Source organism: Bradysia coprophila, chromosome II (genome assembly GCF_014529535.1).
Source record: "Bradysia coprophila strain Holo2 chromosome II, BU_Bcop_v1, whole genome shotgun sequence".
Classification (NCBI taxonomy): domain Eukaryota; kingdom Metazoa; phylum Arthropoda; class Insecta; order Diptera; family Sciaridae; genus Bradysia; species Bradysia coprophila.
Window position 1 is genome coordinate 11558185 of NC_050735.1, and position 18138 is coordinate 11576322.

The 18138-nt window shown below is 37.5% G+C and overlaps 2 protein-coding genes across 5 annotated transcripts; both read left to right on the plus strand.

Annotated features, from left to right (window-relative positions):
* The first annotated feature begins 1597 nt into the window (after positions 1 to 1597).
* LOC119073143 (dehydrogenase/reductase SDR family member 4-like) lies at positions 1598 to 2752 on the plus strand. Its single transcript, XM_037178444.1, has 4 exons — positions 1598 to 1672; positions 1731 to 2136; positions 2199 to 2333; positions 2508 to 2752. The coding sequence occupies exons 1-4, from the start codon at positions 1620 to 1622 to the stop codon at positions 2667 to 2669; spliced, it is 756 nt and encodes a 251-aa protein (XP_037034339.1). The 5' UTR covers positions 1598 to 1619; the 3' UTR covers positions 2670 to 2752.
* Positions 2753 to 4099: 1347 nt separating this feature from the next.
* On the plus strand, positions 4100 to 13449 carry LOC119073188 (zinc finger and BTB domain-containing protein 24). Of its 4 annotated transcripts, XM_037178506.1 has the most exons (8): positions 4100 to 4287; positions 4594 to 4860; positions 5137 to 5230; positions 9913 to 10172; positions 10247 to 10372; positions 10429 to 10502; positions 10571 to 10884; positions 11067 to 13449. In XM_037178506.1, exons 2-8 carry the CDS (start codon positions 4628 to 4630, stop codon positions 12297 to 12299), a joined length of 2334 nt encoding a protein of 777 aa, XP_037034401.1. In that variant the 5' UTR covers positions 4100 to 4287; positions 4594 to 4627; the 3' UTR covers positions 12300 to 13449. The 4 variants fall into 4 exon arrangements, with proteins under 4 accessions (XP_037034401.1, XP_037034394.1, XP_037034414.1 ...); XM_037178499.1 differs by having other exon boundaries at positions 4100 to 4860; XM_037178519.1 differs by lacking the exons at positions 4594 to 4860; positions 5137 to 5230 and having other exon boundaries at positions 4102 to 4287.
* The last annotated feature ends 4689 nt before the right edge of the window (positions 13450 to 18138 follow it).

Consider the following 18138-nt stretch of genomic DNA (forward strand, 5'->3'; position numbering starts at 1 on the left):
CAATTGTATCAATTGCCAAAGTATTGTAGATTCACCTATTCGCATAATGTGCGAATAGCCTCTCGTTCGCTATTAGCACAGATCGAACGAAAATTACTAGGATAGCTTGAAATGCCTTTACGTTTAATTTCACAATGGAAAGTATTCCCTTGGCCAGATTTAAACACATTCTCTACACAATAGAAGACTATTAGTCGAATTGACTTGAATTGCGTCCTAGAGTCCTAATAATGTACGGATAGCCTTTCGACTATTTTAATGAAAGATAATACTCACAGTCGGTGACTTTGTAAGTGACGTATTTCGTTTCAGCTGTTTTACAGTTGATCCACTCATACAAGCAAATATGGTTTAACGTCCTTAAACGGTTTGTAAATTGTTTGTGTTTCTATTTGAGTTGGACATTCCATTTCTGTTCGAACAATCTGACGTTCCCTATTATCACGCGCATGTATGTACATTGTTCACCCATATAAACAATCACTAACACATTTGTTTGTATGAGTCAATCAGCTGAAACAAAATGCATCACTTACTTGAAAGTCGCCGACTGTATAAAGGCTGAGAGAGTAATTTTGCAGACATACATAAATATACTGTTATGCATGGGGTAAGTACATGCATTCAAAAGCATACACTCTTATAAAACAGACCATTTTAAGTGAAAAAAGTTCAAATTGGTAACCCTACCTTAACATATAAAACCATATATTCATATTTAGTTAGACTGGAATTGTCTTCCAAAAACCAAACGTAAAAGTAAATCGCGCTAAGTTGTAAGACATAAAAATCATTTGTTATAAAATTGCAGAGCTGCAAACAATTTTTTTAATGATTTAACGCTTACCAAACGGTATTTTACGTTGGAATGTTATTTTCATTTCCATTGAAATACATTTTTGTGTAAACGCTATTACGTGAAAGAAATAATAAAAATTTTAACACTTTGGTCGGAAAAGTATTTGTCACACGAATTCGGATCGTATCGTTTGGGTAAAAAAAAAACACCTCAAGTGTGAGTCGTATCTTTGATCGTTGGATAAAGTTAAGAACATTTTGTAGACACTGAAGGTAACGTAAACGTTCAGCGGATCACAAAAAATGTGAAAGTCAACTTTATTTTATTATATAGCGGTGGTAACGTCCTTACATTCACTCAAGCATCATAATTTGGGTCGTTGTACATTTAGGCCTACATTTAGGAGAGATACAGATATACGCTTAAAGTTCACTAGAATTTTGCATACTTTGAGGCGTGGTTCGGAAATCACTTTTAAGCCGGTTGTCGAGACTGCACTTGTTATTGGTCGTAAAAGTCTATAAACAAACGAATGAAAATCAAATAAAATATTTCTGCTTCTGTCCACGATAACTTTTGTCTGCTGGTGCCTGGTGGTGCTTCAAGGCCAGGTGAAGGTGTTTACTATAGCAAAAATTTTAAATAACTTCACCTGGCCTTAATTAAAGATCGCATCAAATCTTATGTATACATTTTACTTCGGAGATAAAAACTTCTCAGATTATCTTTGTGTCATAACAATTCTTGTATAATCACTGTATCACAGATAATCAGTAGATAAACTTGGTTGAATATCAAATCTTCAGCAAAAAAGAATAAAATGTCGAAAAATCTGAGTGGAAAAGTGGCTGTTATAACTGCGTCAACAGAGGGGTGAGACTAAGTTCCACTTAATTTAGATCATTTTCCCAAATAATTCTTTTTCCTGCAGAATTGGCTTGGCGATTGCTAAGAGATTAGCTTCCGATGGAGCGTCCGTTGTGATTAGCAGCAGAAAATTGAGAAATGTAAGCAAAGCCGTTGATTTGCTGAAAAGCATGGGCTACACACAGGTGCACGGATTTAAATGTCATGTTGGTGTCGATGAAGATCGTAAAAAGGTAATCCGTGAAACGATTTCGCTCTTTGGCCGTATCGATATATTGGTTTCGAATGCTGCAGTTAATCCATTTTTGGGGAGAATATTGGAGTGTCCGGAAAAATTGTGGAATAAAATTTTCGACACAAACGTAACAGCGCCGTTTATGTTGGTGAAAGAGGTAGCTCCCTTAATGAAAAAAACTGGAGGTGGATCCATCATTTTCATATCATCAGTAGCTGCATATAATCCAATGAAAGTGAGATTTAAAAAAATAACTTGGTAGATATGAGATCACTGATCGGCTTATCGAATTTACAGAAAATCGGACCATATTCTGTGAGCAAAACTGCTCTGATTGGATTGACAAAAGTGCTGAGCCAAAGTTTAGTCCAAGATGGAATCAGGGTAAATTCGATTGCTCCTGGGGTCGTTGAAACAAAATCCTCAAGAAAAGTATGTTATTTTTACAGGATACTGCGGGAAAATGACCGAAGTGTTACTCTTAACTAGCAATTTCTTTGATTTTTGACTGAATGGTTATTAAATGACCAAAGAGTAACACTTTGGCCAGTTTCCCGCAGTATCCAGTTTCAACAACAAGTTTGTGCTAAATGGATTCTCCCGTAGGTCATTGCAGCAAACAATAATTTGTTAGGCGATATACCAATGGGAAGAGTCGCTGCACCGGAAGAGATTGCATCGGTTGTTTCGTTCTTGGTATCAGAAGATGCATCCTATATTACTGGTGAAACTATTCCAGTTGCCGGAGGAATGGTTTCCCATTTATAAGGTATGTTATTGCGAGACAAATGATTTCATATGTCTTCTCGACTGTACAGCAAAATTTTTGTCAGATCAGAGAATTAAGTTTTTGGTCAGAAATTTTTGAATATTAGAACCACTATGGTATGCTCATTATTGAATATGAGGAATGATAATAAAGATTTTAAAATCACCGAGTCGACTATTTCGTTCAATCTTTGCACTCGCACTATAATCATTCCTCTGTGATCATTCATAAAGTATGTCAAGCGTGGCGACTATTTATTCCAAGCATCAAGCAGAGTAATGAAAAAATTATAATTAGTCACTCGATTCTTTCACCGCCCTAATAAAAGTAGTTTTTTTTTTGCTAGAGAGGGTATTGAGTAAAATCATACTCTATTTGACATACAGATCAATATCTACTACAAGAGTGTTAAAAGAGCGTAAAAACAGGGGAAAAAACAAAACAGTTAATTTAACAGATCTCGATGAGTGATATGGGTGAAATTTCTACTATCTTTTAACACAACATAGACCGTTATGATGAGAGAGAACGAAATATAATTTAGACCAGTTACCTTAGGGGATATGTCAAAAATGTATATGAAAATATGCAATGACAAGTAAAGGTTACAGTTTCCTTTCTCTAATTATTACATAAAAACATTAGAACAAACGTTAAATCCCGACCTGATCATAAGGCAAGTGCAAATAAAGGATTTCTCTACCGTAAGGCAAAGTTTTATATACCGATACAATGTGTTGGTTTGCAACAATGGTTGTTCCGAACCCTTCGGTAATGTTTGAATAAGAAGTGTTATAGAGTGTTATAAAGTACCCCAAGGCAAGTTAAAATAAACTGGTCTTCTGTCCTCTCGCTTTCAATATACCACGTTGAAAGAGAAGCAAATACTTTGTCAAGTACCTAAAGGCAAGTTATAATAACTAGTATTCGGTTCTCTCGCTCTGATCATAACAGTCTATACTAGTAAACTAACTGTTGGAAGAGCCCTCTGGCACATACTTTGTAAAGCGATAGGTGAACTTTGAACATATAAGCGCGAATGATTATTGTCATAGCATCTGCAACCAAGCAGTCCAAACACACTTTAAAACATTTTGGTCCAAAAAAATATGAAAAACCACTTAAAACAGCAAAGATATCTCAATTTTAGTTTTCATTTCCATACTAAATCGCAAAATAGAAAAACTGACAGATCGTAACAAAGGAGAAAAAAGCTCTCTCTGACGTATAAATTTATACGACTAATGGCATGGATTCACGTAACACGCGTCATCTCCGAATAAGTTACTGACAACACAAGTTCGATACTTTGAAATTAAATGCTTCCCGTGACTTTATGTTCACTCTGTTCCATTATCGGTGGAACGATACAAAAGACATGCGCAAGTTGATAAAAACTAAACTCAGAAACTCAATATGACGACAAGAGTGTAACAACGCGAGAGTGTTTCACTGGTGTAGTGTACTCAGCGTATCACACGATCATATGGTTCTCGGGTGGCATATTTTCTTTTACAACTTAGATTATTTATAACACTGAAATTGACTTATTGAAACCGAAAATAATTATGTTTTCCGTCTCAATGCGGTGTCATCTTGGTTGATAAAACGAAAATAGTGAGTGAGTTTTTGCTATTTGCTTGTTTGCACAGCACAACGTAGAAATAAAAATGAGTGACTAATCGTGGCATTATTAGAACGTATGGCTACATTATTTCTAGAGACTGTTTTCTGTCGCTGAAAAATTGGCATTGAATTTTTATTTTATTTTTCCATTCAATCGCATTTGTATACACACAGTGTATGAGAGATCGCTTGCGATCGTTTTCAGTGTGCTCATGTGTATGCGCATCAGAGATTAAACCGAGAGTTCAGTAAATATATACTGACATTTGTTTTATACACCCATGTTCAATGTGTCAGATTAAAAAGAAAATTGGGAAAGTACGAGTTAAATATGGAGACGGAATTTTCGACCAAAAGTGAAAAATTTGACGATCTACTGTTGGACAATTTCATATCGGACGATTTGCAATATTGTATTGAAGCGTTTGACGGGAATACGGAACAGGTGCCGAACGTATTGGGTCAAATCTCATCGACTGTGTTCAGTTCGTTTCCATTGGAAAATTTTGCACAGAAACGCGATACGACATTTTTAGACTGTATTGACTTGGATGAAGATGCGAGGTACCTATATTTCGTTTCTAACTGTAGTACTTAACTTTAGTGGGTAGTTGTTTGACTGCGTGATTCATTTTTATCGTTTGGACATATTTTTGCGGTTGCTTTGAAATAACAATTTGGATTTTTTTCTCCTAAATTTCAAAAGAAAACTCACGCCCCCGGATTCAAGAGCTTGAATAGAAAAGAAATTTGCATTTTTTGTTTTTGTTTTTTTTTTGTTGTCAACATTTTCCGTTTTTTACACTTGAAATTTAATCAAAATGAAATTGTATCAATCAGTTACATCGATGAATTGTCCTCGTCTGTTCGGCCATGTGACTCCCGTTACAATGACTGTGATCTATCATCAACATCAACAAACGTAACGACAGAGGTACACCCATTCGTGAACAAGTGTGTTGTTATTATCGGCCAAATTTTATTTAATGCCTTTGTGCAGAGCGCCTTTGTAACACAATATAAATCTAACCGAAAACTCAGCTGATGTTTTAAGCGCTATATTTCTTAAGCTCATTTACGCTCATCATTAACAAAATAGTTCTCTAATATAGGAACCATTGATATAAGCAAGTATCTGGACATTAATGCATTGTCGATGTCGATGAGAACAAAATTTCCGCTAGAAATTAACCTGCAAATAATAAACCTGCGTCTTTAGAAACTATACAGAAAGCTCTATAGTTCTCCATAACTTCGAACTTCTCTTGCTTAGGTTTAACGTATTACTATAGCTAAACGTAGCAACGCGAAGGAGACCTAATTCAAATTTCTCAATTGTTATCCTGTCAAATTAATCAAACTAAAAGAGTGTTACGATGAAAGAGAAGAAGCAACGCACTGCTCCTAGCATGAACACTCCTTTGACAAATGTCCAATTTGGAGGCTTTTGTGATGAGATCTACCGCTTAAGATTGATAGTATTGTGTGTTTTAACTCATACAACGAAAACAAGTCATCTATCTTTACGAAAGAAACGCAGTGCCTACTGTGACTTAATCAGCCTCCAAATATTTCTTATGTTCATGCTAGGAGCAGTACGTTGGAAGAAGATGTTTTGACAAGTACCCCAATGCAAGTTAAAATAAACTGGTCTTCTGTCCTCTCGCTCTCAACGTACCACGATGAAAGAGAAGCAAATACTTTGTGTACCCCAAGGCAAGCTATAATAACTAGTCTTCGGTTTTTTCGCTCTGATCATAACAGTCTATTAAAAAATTTCTTTTTCATGTTAGCGATGAGAAAATCCTTACTTTGTCCACTTGAAGCGTTGTGAAAATGGCGTTTTTCGCAAAACGTAAGCATGAAAAACGTTGTGTTCACCTCGGGGAGAAAATAGTTTGCGATCAGAGCGAAGCGATTAACTATTGTTCTTCTGTCACGTTTGACAGTATAGTATTGAAAAAGAAAAATTTGAATTAGGTCTTCTTGCTTAGGTTGCTATAGGTTTCATCCAAGGTGAAATGAAATGTCACAACGTCATCCATAGAGCCATAACCTCAACCCTATTAACAATGCAATTGTCAAAATAACAAAGAACAATTAGTTGTGGTTACGGTCAACGCACTGTCGACTTCTAATTGAATGATGTCAAAGTCAGCTTTGGTGCTTGACAGTGCGTTGTTATGAATGGATGACATCGGTTCGTGTTCGGTTCATTTTGTGCGGCTGAACCGTTGCTTGGAAGAAGTATATGTAGCCACAATGGTATACTTACAATAAATGAAACAAAATGTTGTGATGTATCCTATTGATTGCGTGCGTAAGAACTTAGTTTTCTCGACTCATGAAGAGTGTAGATGCCAGAAAAGCCAATGACAATAGTGATAATTCGTGTGAAATTTATTGATCCGAGGCGAAGCCGATGTCAATAAAGACACGAAAACGAGACTTTTCAACTATTATCCCGAGTTATGAAATGGATTTACAGGCTTTTGAAACTTAAACCAATTTTCTTGTTTTCCCTAGGTGTGTAATAAGCAACTTTCGACCCTAGGGAAAACAAAACATGTATTATTACATGACTTGGAACGAAAATTCGCCCTGCTAAAGAGTATAAATTACAGTTACCCAATTATATTATGACTATCGGATTGTAGGATTCATTACTTTTACATCCTACATACTTCCCACATTCAATTGAACCAACGAATTCAGTTTAATTTTTGATTTTGTCGATTGGCACCATTGACATACAAGTGTTCTCGTTGTTTGTTTGTGGTGGCACCACATACATTGCGTGTCCAAGCAGTTAAAGAAGCACTAGGTAGCGTCAATCAAAATTCTGAAAGGACAATTTTGATTGACGCTACCTGGTACTTCTTTAACTGCTTGGGCACGCGAAGTATATAGTGCCACCACAAGCAGATAATGGGAACTAACTACTTGTATGTCAATGGTGCCAATCGACAAAATCAAAATTGAAATTGAATTCGTTGGTTCAATTGAATGTGGGAAGTGTGTAGGATCTAAAAGTAATGAATCCCACAACCGTAGGGGTACATAAGTTGGGGAAGGTGTTTTTTTTGGCTTGGTTTGCAGCCAACAACCATTACCTATTATGAAATCTGATGCTAATTGACAGCGACGGCAACGAAAGCGATGAAATCTAGCTAGTCCTAGTAGTATGATCTTTTATAGCATATACCACAGTAGCACGTTCATTGTTCAAACTAAACGAAGGAAAAGATTTCGTACTAATCTCTTGAAAACGCTTGCATCAAAAGAAGTAACAGATTCGATCATTCTAATGTAGTTATCTATTTGCCGCCTGAGAAAGGTTATTAAACAAAAAGTTACTCATTCCGCATTAGTTTCAAAGACTATGATGTTCTTCACAACAAATGTGAAAACTGACTAAACTCTTGTTCAGCACTAACTCCCACAAGCATAAGTACAAAGCAGAGATAAAATTGACTTTTATCAGCAAAAACAAATTTTAATTGTGTTTCGTATCACATACATGTTTGTACAGCAGACGTTTTTCTAAAGTGCTTCGATTCAATAGTATAAAATATAATTTCAAGTTAAGGTTTTTTTTTTATGTTTCTGCACTGGTGTGTAAGAGAACGACTAGATTAGATATAACAAAAAAAAATCCGCAACAGATCTGCACGTAAAAGTAATAAATTTGCTTTTTACTTTTAAAATTCTCACAAAAAAATTGTTTTGAAATTTCGGATCGGCTGGCATTTGATTTCATAGTTGTTGTTTCGTGTGTTAACATACTGACTCCGGTTGTGATTCATCAACTTTATCTGGATTAGACCATGCTTTAAGAGATAGACCCAGAAACACCGAGAAGTATGTATATGTAATGTATGAATTTCGTAGTGTTCTGAACCACTTCACCTGTTTTATTTCCGCTGTATGTGGCAAAAAAGGCCCATTACCAATCTCAGATGATACAACAGATTTTGAAATAAAAACGACATTGAGCGAATTTTGCTCGAAACAATGTCTGGAAAATGTCATGTTGATTATCTTTTTACAACTGAAACAACAACATCCTCTGTGTGGGACGTGGAAAGCACTTTCATTGTTTCGTATGACAAAACTGACCTAAATTCTTTCTTTTTTTTAAAGCTGAACGTGCTTGCTAAAAGACCGACAACACACCAACACACGAACAATTTTGCGATGATGGGATCGACAAGTGTGGTGCGTTTTCTATTGTAATCAGATATTCACCACAGGCTAAAAAATGGAAAAGGCAGAATAATTGCCGATCCCATCATCGCAAAATTGTTCGTGATTTTTCGGCCTAACCAATGACCAGGGGATTTGAGAAATTTTAAAAATTCTTCAAATACTCATTAGGAATTTCAGACAGAGCCCACTAACTGTTTGGATATTTTTGCAGGATTTGAAGGAATTTGAAAGGAAGAAATTGCTTGGGTCATTACAAAAATGATATCCTTTCGGCAGTAACAGCGGTCGTTCCTGCAATCAAATTAACATTGTTTATCACCCTAATGAAGTTACTCCTAGAGGGTCATTAGCATAGCGAATCATTTTTCTTTCTATGTCTTTAGGCCGAAAACACACGAACAATTTTGCGACGATGGGAAAATCCATCGTAATCCATTGTAATCAGATATTCACCACAGGCTAAACAATGGAAAAGGCAGAATAATTGTCGATCCCATCATCGCAAAATTGTTCGTGATTTTTCGGCCTAACCAATGACCAGGAATTTGAGAAATTTTAACAATTCCTCAAATACTCATTAGGAATTTCAGACAGAGCCCACTAACTGTTTGGATATTTTTTGCAGGATTTAAAGGAATTTGAAAGAAGTAAATTGCTTGGGTTTTCACAAAAATGATATCCTTTCGCCAGTGACAACGGTCATTCCTGCAACCAAATTAACATTGTTTATCACCCGAATGAAGTTACTCCTAGAGGGTCATTAACATAGCGAATCATTTTTCTTTCTATGTCTTTAGGCCGAAAACACACAAACAATTTTACGATGATGGGATCGACAAGTGTGGTGCGTTTTCCATTGTAATCAGATATTCATCACAGGCTAAACAATGGAAAAGGCAGAATAATTGTCGATCCCATCATCGCAAAATTGTTCGTGATTTTTCGGCCTAACCAATGACCAGGGGATATGAGAAATTTTTAAAAATTCCTCAGCCGAATGAAGTTACTCCTAGGCCGAAAACATACGAGCAATTTGGCGTTGATGGGATCGACAATCCTGCCGCGTTTTCCATTGAAATCCTATATTCACCACAGGCGAAACAATGGAAAACGCAGCATAATTATCGATCCAATCAAAGCAAAAATGATGGAGTGTTTCGACCTTAGATCATCTACCTAATTAAGCTCTTACATCTTTAATCAGTTGTAAAAAGTCTGATCTAAAACGAGAAGTGATGCAATGCACGTTGATTTGTGGTAATTCTGCTAACCGATGAGCATTCAGCTGAGAACTAATTAGTGACTTAATGTGATGAAATTGGACAACTAAATTCTGTCCAAATTAACAAGTTCATCGAAATAACCACGACTGACCATAAAAAATCGAAATTTTAAATTTTCTTGCAGAGTTCTGATTCAAATCAAACAATGGGTCGATATCGCTGTAACTATGATCATTGTACGCGGAGCTACAGCACGGTTGGTAATCTAAAAACTCATTTGAAGAGACATCGAGGGGAGTATAGATTTAAGTGTGCGGAAGAAAGTTGCAACAAAGCTTTTCTGACGTCATACAGTTTAAAAATTCACACCAGAGTTCACACCAAAATAAAGCCCTACCAATGCACAGTTGAAGTGTGTAACAAAGCTTTCAATACACGGTACCGGTGAGTCTACATTTTGAACATAGGAAGGTTACATATTGAGGTTTGGGTAAACACTGTTTTCATAATTTTCAAAGGCTTCGCGCACATTTACGACTGCACAATGGAGAGACATTCAACTGTAACATCTGTGAGAAATTTTTTACCACCTTAAGTGACCTGAAAAAACACTCTCGTACCCACACTCAGGAACGGCCATATAAGTAGGAAATGTGATGAAATCAAAGTGAAAATTATTGACAAACGAATAATTTTACAGATGCCTCGAGGAAGGATGTGGTAAGGCGTTCAATTCGTCGCACCATCTGAAAACGCATTATCGAACACACACAGGTTAGTACCAATACGTCTGCATAACATTATGGTATGGATGGTAAATTTAGTTATTTAACCGTATCAAGGTGAAAAGCCGTTCCGGTGCACGGAAGTAGTAGACCGAGTCGATTCAGATAAACAGACGAACACTTGCTCGAAATCATTCAGTACATCACACAGTCTAAAATCGCACGCCAAAACGCATACGAAAAAATTGTTACCCGTTCAAGACAATAGCGGAACAAATACCACCACCAATTCAGTCACACCAACAAATACACCGACCAAACGGCGCCGCAAAATCCAAAACGAAGCGCTACAATTACAGAATTTACAAAATCTGAGCAACTCCATCGACGTCAATTATTCGTTTGAAAGTGTTTTCGTTAAAGAGCAACAGGTGCATTACATTCCTCCGCACACAAAAGTCCACCTTCTCTATACATAATCTTTCTCCGCACACAAAAGTCCTTCAATAATTGATGTGTGCCATTGGCGAATGGATTTTTGTGTGCGGAGGAGTGAAATATTGTATGCAAGGGAAACTCATTTTCTTTAAATTAATATTTCCACTTGCAACAGGTGCCGCAACTGAGCTTCACCGCTCACACGTCCGACACAACTATCAGCGATTTGTCGTCATCTATGACAACCGATTCGAGTCATGAATTTGTGGACTATACCGAGCTGTTGAGTTCGTCCAGGGCATCCGATGAAGCAGAGATGGATTTCTCGGCGATAGCAGCCTTTGACGATTACGGCTCTCAAATGCAAGACGTGAATACACCACAAGTGAAGGAGCACAATCCATTCGACGGTCGACAGCAGCAAACATCGCAGGCCGTTCAAATGGCATTGGCATCCGAAATCGAGATACCCTCACCATGGATCGATGTAGCCGTCCTGGCCTCGAAACCGGTCATGCCTACCGATCCTGTAACATCGGCTTGTTTAGCGCTTCCCACCGCACTACCTACTTACGTTGATCTTGGGTTCAATGTGAACACTGCCGCTACCAACTATTACCACCAAAACGATTCGCGTGTTAGCGAGAGATCGGAACTGGATGTCGGCGACAATTTTGAAAATTTGAATTTGGACGATTTTTCGCTGTCGGGAATCAGTCGTGTCGACAGTAACAAGGAAACGGAAATCAATGAATCGGAGAGTCTGGTCGATCGATTGTTGGAAGATGCCACTCAAATGGACATGAGCAGCGAAAATCAAACTATGGCCCAGCAACTGGAAGCCGATTCCATTCTGAACGACATTTTAATGTCCATTGACAATTTACAGAATGTTATCCAAGCACCTCCCGCTGAATCTGATGCACCAATCGATCCAACTGAAAAACCGACGAAGAGCAGCGGACCAACACTGCAGGAAATAACAGCCGATGCGGACATTTGTTCGTGTATCAATTGCACATGTGATCAGAAAGCTGGTTGCTCCGGTGGATGCGGACCCAGCAAGCCCTGCAAATCAGATAACACCATTGCCGTGGCATTGCCGAAAGAGCCGGGAAAAAAGGAATCGGGCTGTTGTGGTGGTAAGAAAGCGGATACTTCGAAAAAGACTCCGAATTTGAATGAGAAAGAAGCGTCAAATTTGATTACATCGATGGCCATGTCACCGTGTTGCTCAACGAACGTGCAAGGCGGCAAGGAGTGTTCATGCAAGAGTCCATTGGAAGGCATTAAGAACGGTTGTTGTGTGGTTATTTGCTTAAAAACACTAGAACATTTACGAAGTGTGCTCAACAGTCGCACTGTGAATTTGATCAAATGCTCGGGGGCAGGAGGTGGTGTACTTTAATGATAGAAATACTAATACTTTATATATGTGTGAGTGAATGAACTACGACGAAAAAAATTTATCTAAAGTGAAAATGAAAATGAAAATTCTGATGCCAATGAATTTAAACAGGTGACAGGCACCTTAAACAATCAGAACTGTCTGTGGTGTGGTTCAGTGTAGGCTTCGCTTTTCACAATGCTTTTCTCACATGCGAAGATGATTTCATCACACAACAATGTAATGCGCGACATTAGAGGAATTGTCGAACATTATTGTCCACCTCCATGGACACAAGTGACGAACGTTAACAAAATTTAAAAAAAAAAACACTTTGAGATGAACTCAGAGTGCCAAAAACACCTTTTCGCATTTTCTATATTTTCGCATTGATCTGCCGAATGCGAAGACCCAGGTTATGAAAACTGGGGAAACTGGCAAGTGCTTTCTATGTTTGTTTTTTCTAATCGCAATACTTAAATCGGTAACAATTTTGAGAAATAGTTGTAAAGTCGAGTTTTCGTGTGAAGTGTTTGTTGATCGGAGGAGAATCCATGAAAATGTGCCTTGTTGTCCCGATTTATGGACGTCCAAAAAAGGCCAATTATGTTCTGTTACATTGTTTAGAACGAAGGTTCTTGCTAATATCGTTTTTAAACTCAGACTTTCTCAGAACGAAACGAAAACATTCGACCGAAAGCGGATTTACGATAATTGTATTCTATCCTCCACTCTACCGCGAGCTTCGCTATTTCTCAAAAGATGTCGCTGCAATAAGTGATAGCAACGACATCTTTCGAGAACTAGCGGAGTTTGCGTTAGATTAGAGGGTAGAAATACCGTTCCTGATAAGAGACATTTTACAGCTTACTGTCATTTTTGAAAAGTGTGAACTCTCGTTAATTTTTCTCGTTAATTTGTTTTTCCACAACATTTTATTTAAATGCATTGGCCGAGACAATCTTCAAATGTAATATATTAACGTAGATATGTAGATACTAACCATAAAGCCTCTTAGTAGACATTAAGCTTTCGAAAATGACGCTCTAAACGCGAACTATAATTTGATTACTAAAAACAAATTGAGGTCGATATGTAAATTGTAAATTGTAATACGTTTCTAGTCAATATGCTAAAACTTCTGGAAGAGTAAAATCGTTTTATTTGCTAATGATAATTCGTTTAATTTTTTTAAGGCACTGGAAGAATCTAGTCCTTTGTCCGAGGTGTGTTTATGCGAGTGAATCTGATGTAAACAATAGCATGAACATCATTATAAATTCAGCACTACAGTGTAGTGTAGTATATTACGTACCTTACTTGGAGCTTTTTATTTTGCTAAGTGTGTGGGTTGCACCGAGGGGGAAACCACTATTTCGTGATTAACATGGTGCAACGAGGGGAAAACACTATTTCGTGATTAACATGGTTAATCAGTTAATCTGTTAATCAGAAACATAAGTTTTGTGAATCCAAACGGTTAATTGGTGATTGACATTGATTAACCGCTATATTTCACGTTTATTTGTAGTTTCGCGACGATTCCCCCGGTCAAATGCTGGTAAATCACCAATTCATCATCATGTTAATCACTGGTTAATCATGTTAATCACATCAATGAAAAAGAGTGGTTCCCCCTCGGGTTGCAATTTCAATAAATTTGGTCTAATCGAAGCAATACAAAAGATTAAGTAATGTAAATCCACGGAAATTGAGATTTAACGCTCATGTCAAGAAAGTAATTGCTGTGTTGTCGCCCAAGAAAATGTAATTTCCCACTTTTTCCCTGAAAAACACAACTTTTTTTACAGCAAAAGCTTCCGAAGTGTCAGAGGAGGGGAGAAAATGACTGCGTTGCGTAAAGTATTGAAAATAGTTACGAGTTAAGAGGCACCGGTACTCGGTTAAAGAATCATAAAACTTACTGACATATTTCTGGCCAAGACATTATTTAAATTGATTTTTCACCATGAAGCCATGATGGCTCATTTTTGGCCAAATGGAGAAAAATGTAGATCTGGTTGTGGTCAAATTACGAAATTTTCATAAACTGCTCACGTTTCTCTGAGCAGGTCAAACTTCTACAACCAAATGTACTTTCTGTTGAAAGCTAACACATTCGTGGTCGGAATTGCGGTCGTACATTTTTCAAAAAGGATTATGATGAAAAGATATCGTCGAAAGTGAACTAAAATCCTGTATTTAAAACTCGCCCTAATGTATGCTTTTCAGCAAGGCACCGATGCCTCTTAACATTGTGTCAATTGGACCAAAAAATCATTCAATCACAGCCACGTAAGGTTTCATGATTTTTTGGCTGTGATGTACGAATGTGTTGAAATATTTTCCCAGCTTGTTACTGAAAAGGTAGAAAGACGCCCCGAAATGTAACACCTTTTACACCTTTGACAAAAGGTAGTCGAAATCGAAAATTTGAAGTGGTGATGGTGAAAGTAAAACTGAAAATCAGATATTCACCACAGGCTAAACAACGGAAGAAGCGGAATAATTGTTGATCCCATCATCGTAAAATCGTGGTTTTTCGGCCTAACCAATGACCAGTAAAATTGAGAAATCTTAAAAATTCCTCAAATTCTCATTAGGAATTTCAGACAGAGCCCACTAACTGTTTGGATATTTTTGCAGGATTTAAAGGAATTTGAAAGAAATAAATTGCTTTATAAAAATGATCTCTTTTCGGCAGTGACAACGGTCATTCCTGCAATCAAATTAACATTGTTTAGCACCCGAATGAAGGTACTCCTAGGAGGGTCATTAGCATAGCGAATCATTTTCCTTTCTATGTCCTTAGGCCGAAATTTAGGCCGAACGATCAATTTGGCGTTGACGGGATCGACAATCATGCCGCGTTTTCCATTGAAATCCTATATTCACCACAGGAGAAACAATGGAAAACGCAGCATAATTATCGATCCAATCAAAGCAAAAATGATGGTGTGGTTCGACCTTAGATCATCTGCCTAATTAAGCTCTTACATTTTTGTTCAGTTGTAAAAAGTCTGATCGAAAACGAAAAGTAATGTTTGTTGATTTGTGGTAATTCTGCTAACCGATTCAGCTGAGAACTAATTAGTGTTCTCATTCCTAAAGTTTCGTCGTAGATGAACCTACCTCGCTTGGGCACTCACTAGAACGGCACTGTTGACCAGAGATATAGCAAGTGGAGTGTTGTTGGAAAGCTGAGCCTAGCAGCAAAACAAAACTAAGCAGTTTGGCTGCGAAAAATTATCATGAGTGTGACTTAGGGGTTGCTGAGTTTCACAACTATGGCCAAAAATGAGAGAAAAATTTTGAACCACCGTAAAGTCTACAAGGAACCGGAATATCTTTTCAACAAACTGCTGATGTCGTCTCGTTCAAAACTTCTAATTTTGCCACGTCACAATTCGAGTCAGTACAACAAGTCATTCTTCGTTAGTGCTGCTGTTAGTTATAATATGCTGCCGAATTCCATCAAGGTGTGTCGCACTATCAACAATTTCAAAAGATGCTGTTTTGATCATTTGGTCTCGTAACGTGGAAATTCATACCTACCACTGCCTGCCAATCAAGTTCGAATTCACGCAAGCATTGTAGCCGTCTGTATTCGTTTTATACGTTGTCATTATCCTTTTCCGTACAGTCCATTATGAGGTTTAAATTGTACATATCGTTTTTCTTCCTGTAGTACCAAAACCGTCACATTCACTCACCAAATTTAGTACCGAAAGAGCAACATTCTCCCCTACTATTTTCTCTCAATTTTCATTCCCGCTTATGTCATTTTCGATCCTATCTTTATTCTTTCCCAAATGTGTCAAGTTGTTGTATGTACGCGAATGTAATGTTTTTAGTGTTTTGTGACAATGCATTCATAAGGATTGCTTTCAGCATTCATACGGACTGCTTTCGGCATTCATTCGGATGTCTTTCGGCATTCCTACAGATTGCTTATTTTTCGACATTTGTGAGAATACATGCACACGGAACGGACTTCTTTAGGCATTCATACGGATTACTTTCGGCATTAATATGGAATGCTTTTGCACCGGTATGTTGTTCAGTTTTGTTGTTATGTTTTGTTCGGAATGTGACTTTGGTACTCCAGGAAGAAAAATAGTATACAAACCACGGATCAAAAAGGTGTGTTTTAGACCACGGTGGTGAAAACGCCCTTAGTCTCCGCTCCGCTTCGCGTCGCTCCATCCCTGGACGTTTTCACCACCTGGGTCTAAAACACACCTTTGTGATCCTTGGTATGTAACATACTATTGTTAGTATTGCTAGGCAGTTGAGGCATCTGTTCTTTCTTCATTCACTGTTCGTTTTTCACTCTTTTATTCTTTGTAGTATTTATAATTCTGTATTATTGTTCTTCCAAACATTTGTATAAGGAGAAATCCTTGTTGTTTGTGTGTAATAAATTGAATTGAATTAAATTGATTGCTATGTAGAAAATTTGTAAAAGTATTTTTTTGGATATTGGTAGAGCTAATGTCCCTCTACCTGTACAACTAATTACCACCTCTGTTACTCAAGTATCCACGCCAGCAGAACCTTTCAAAGATCGTCATTTTTCAACTTCAATGAGTCTGTCCAGCTGTCCATCTTGCATCCATGCGACAATTTTTTTTGCATACCCTATCGATTGCAACCCCAATCAGTTCTATCGCATCCACAGAGCACTCTAGGGAGCCTTGGTCCGGGTGCTCCATACTGCACGGATGAAAATCAAAAATTTTTGTGGAACGTTGTTCAGGGTCACAAGCAGACTAAGAATATCCAAAAATATCAAATTTGCGACGACATGTTTAATTAAACTCCATTCAACCACACCGTGATACACAAGGATTACGCTCCTTAGAGTTCTCCCAGCGCTCAAAAGTAAAAGTTGTAGAACAAATGTATCGGGCAGTAGTCGCGTCGCATAGATGTCCTGATGAGGCAAAGTGTACATAAACACTCGGTGTTCATGTACTTCGTGATGAGGGACTTAAAATGTCGTGGTACCAAGTGTTACATAAAAGACTCCCAATACTTTTTAAGGTTTCCAAAGGAAGTCCAACAAATATCTCGGCATTTCCATCAATACAAACAAAATTAGAGATCAAACACCATCTCGTCTAGTTGTATAATAATAATCATTTTATTTATGCAAATTTCGATTAACAAATTTTATTTATTAATTTCTTTCCTTTTCAATATATTATGGTAAACTGATACAACTGATATATAAAAAAATAGGACGTTTTGAACAAAACAGAGGCTACATTCGGGAATCCATACGTAAAAACGACAAATAATAACCGAAACAGTGCATCTGAACAAACCGTCTACAAACATAATTTCTGCTCATTTTTCTGACTAACAGGGCGGGTTTCGCCACCAAAAGGTGCATCGGGCTCGTAGATCAAAGTTAGAACAAAGGCGCACCTTCAACAAGCTATTATATAGGAAAGAAGCGCCAAATTGAAAAGGTCCAGTATGGCCAGTTCGGATCTGCCAACTAAACTACATAATTGGGACAATTCGGCCGTGCTTAGCCAAAACAAGTAGGACATTGATGCTAAGCCTATTTTTGGGAGATGAAGCAAAGCTCATGGCAAGCCTACCCTAATGGGACGTGAGATTTTACTAAGATAACAAAAGATAAAAAAAGACTTAATCGTGAAAGCACCACCGTCTTTGTCCAATTCGGACGTCGATTATATGCAACCTATAATATACCGACTTCACAAACATTTGGCGTTTGGCCCTATTAGGGCTAGAATTACCTAGTGTATTTCTTGACCGTCGCACATCGTAGATAAATTGTTGTCAAATAGAAGGTAATTTGTGTCATATGACGAATGCAATTGAA